This window comes from Phytophthora parasitica (assembly GCF_000247585.1).
Source record: "Phytophthora parasitica INRA-310 unplaced genomic scaffold supercont2.74, whole genome shotgun sequence".
NCBI classification, from domain to species: Eukaryota; Oomycota; class Peronosporomycetes; order Peronosporales; family Peronosporaceae; genus Phytophthora; species Phytophthora nicotianae.
Window position 1 is genome coordinate 249462 of NW_008649060.1, and position 1932 is coordinate 251393.

The window sequence follows — 1932 nt, forward strand, 5'->3', positions numbered from 1 at the left end:
CCAAAGGTGTCAGCAAGCCTCCGATTGTACGCCTCTAGTGGGTTGTTAGTCCTGTGGACTATCTCGACATTCTCTTTCATCATCCCGGAGATATTCCAAAAAGAAATATCGTATGTGTGCACCACGTCTTCACATAGTAGTCTCAGAACGCTTGCCATTTTTCTTTGCGATCTGCTTCTGCAGGCACGCCAATGAGACGGTACAGCTTTTTAGTGACGAACGGGATAGACTTTTTTCTTAGCACTTGACTGGTAAAACAGTGAGTAGGTCAAGTACTCCAGGCTCCATGGCAGCTGCGACCTCCGCTCGAGTGATCCCCAATGAAATCATTTTTCGCCGTATAGCCTGCTTCCAGTAGAACAGGCAGCCGACAATGTGTGCACTTTCGAACTGGTCACGAATTCCAATGTGGAGCGCTTGTTCAAATCCCACACCACCACGCTCGGTACGCAAGCAATGTCCGTTTGAATTTTTATCCATTGGAACACGTTCCAGTATGTCCAGTGATCCTTGGTATCAACCAAGATATAGAAACAGGGTACGTAGAGATCGTGATCTCGATCGTGAATCATCACAATGATGGTTTGAGTGAATGGTGTTGGAGTCACACTGAAGGTGGCGTCGACGAATAAAGTAAAACCAGGATATTTCATTAGTCGACTTAGGTCTGGATGCCCAAACCCAACGATTCGCCTACACTTTCCCTCCATTGGGAAAGCAAGATTCATCTGGAGAAATTCTCTCTCGTCATCATCAGATATGCGTCGGACTTGCTCCGTCTCGATCGCTCGAAAGGCATCACCACCGGTTGCCGCATCTCGGCATCTCCTGATAACGCCAATCGCTTCTTGCTTGGGGAGGAACTGAAGGCCAGACCGTTCACAGTTTTGTGCGGATCATCTCGTCCTTGACATCACGCCAAACACGTCCTGGGAGAACTCGCAAATTACCAAGACTTTGTAGTTCAAGGAGTTGGCGCATCTCTTCTTGCACATCTCGTGCTATCACATCGTCACCGGTGACGCAGACATGATCTCCCTTGATGTGCACAGTACCGTCATCATGACAAGTCAGTCGAGCTTTGCACTTTGTAGTCTGGCTTTGTCGGCACGCGTAGTACTTTGTCGTCTTGTAGGAGTCTTTGTAGTAGTAGTAGTGATCATCATGCTGCATTGTTGGTTGTTAAATTGGAGGTGCCGATCGTGTGATATGCCTGAAATACAAGAATGAGTAGACTCTATGCTAATGTGGCGCAGTATGGATAGACGTGAAGACCAGTATTAGATGGGAGGTAGTTGAGATAAGATATACAGGTATGCATAGCGAAGATCTCCGTTTTAGGCACTATTTTGGGAATCTAATGGTGGTCGCTTCTTTGGGCATACTTTAGGCATTGAGGAACAGTTAATAATAACGCGCGTTATGTTTTGGTACTGATTTGGGTATTCAGGATCGTGATTTATAAAGGGCATATCAACCTCTTCAACCCGGAAGCTGTATAATCTGCGTTAGGGGTCGGGAAGTTGTCCCGGTTATGGGGGCTTAGGCTGTATATACAGCATAAGCAAATATAAGCTTGCTTTCACTATGGTCTTAGAGTTTGCACATCCTTCGGTATACAATTTTTTATGTAATGGATTGAAGCAAGAAAAGATCCGAATCGCCTTTCTACAGAGGGTAGGGGTTGAAGTACCACTCTCCGTTTTCTCGATTTTTGGTATGTACTCTGACAGTTTGAAGCAATCATTTAGATGAAAGATCGAAGATTAGAGGTAACTTTCGCGCCAAATCGCTCGGACCAGTCAGTTGAAATGTTTCGCAGGGAGAAGGAAAGCAATGGTTGGGACGCGCAGTAGCGCACCGCGTGAGGATGCCGCGGTGCTTCTTGAGTCTAAACGCGGCACGAAGCACTTCCGGCTCATATGGCCTCAA

The 1932-nt window shown here is 46.5% G+C and overlaps 2 protein-coding genes across 2 annotated transcripts; both read right to left on the bottom strand.

The window, feature by feature from the left end:
• Nucleotides 1-129: 129 nt before the first annotated feature.
• PPTG_17751 (hypothetical protein) lies at nt 130-480 on the bottom strand (the record flags this gene model as incomplete). The annotated part of the gene is made up of 2 exons (XM_008915709.1): nt 130-177; nt 277-480. 2 exons carry the CDS (start codon nt 478-480, stop codon nt 130-132), a joined length of 252 nt encoding a protein of 83 aa, XP_008913957.1.
• Nucleotides 481-879: 399 nt separating this feature from the next.
• Nucleotides 880-1173, bottom strand: PPTG_17752 (hypothetical protein; the record flags this gene model as incomplete). Its single annotated transcript, XM_008915710.1, has 1 exon — nt 880-1173. The coding sequence occupies one exon, from the start codon at nt 1171-1173 to the stop codon at nt 880-882; it is 294 nt and encodes a 97-aa protein (XP_008913958.1).
• Nucleotides 1174-1932: the final 759 nt, after the last annotated feature.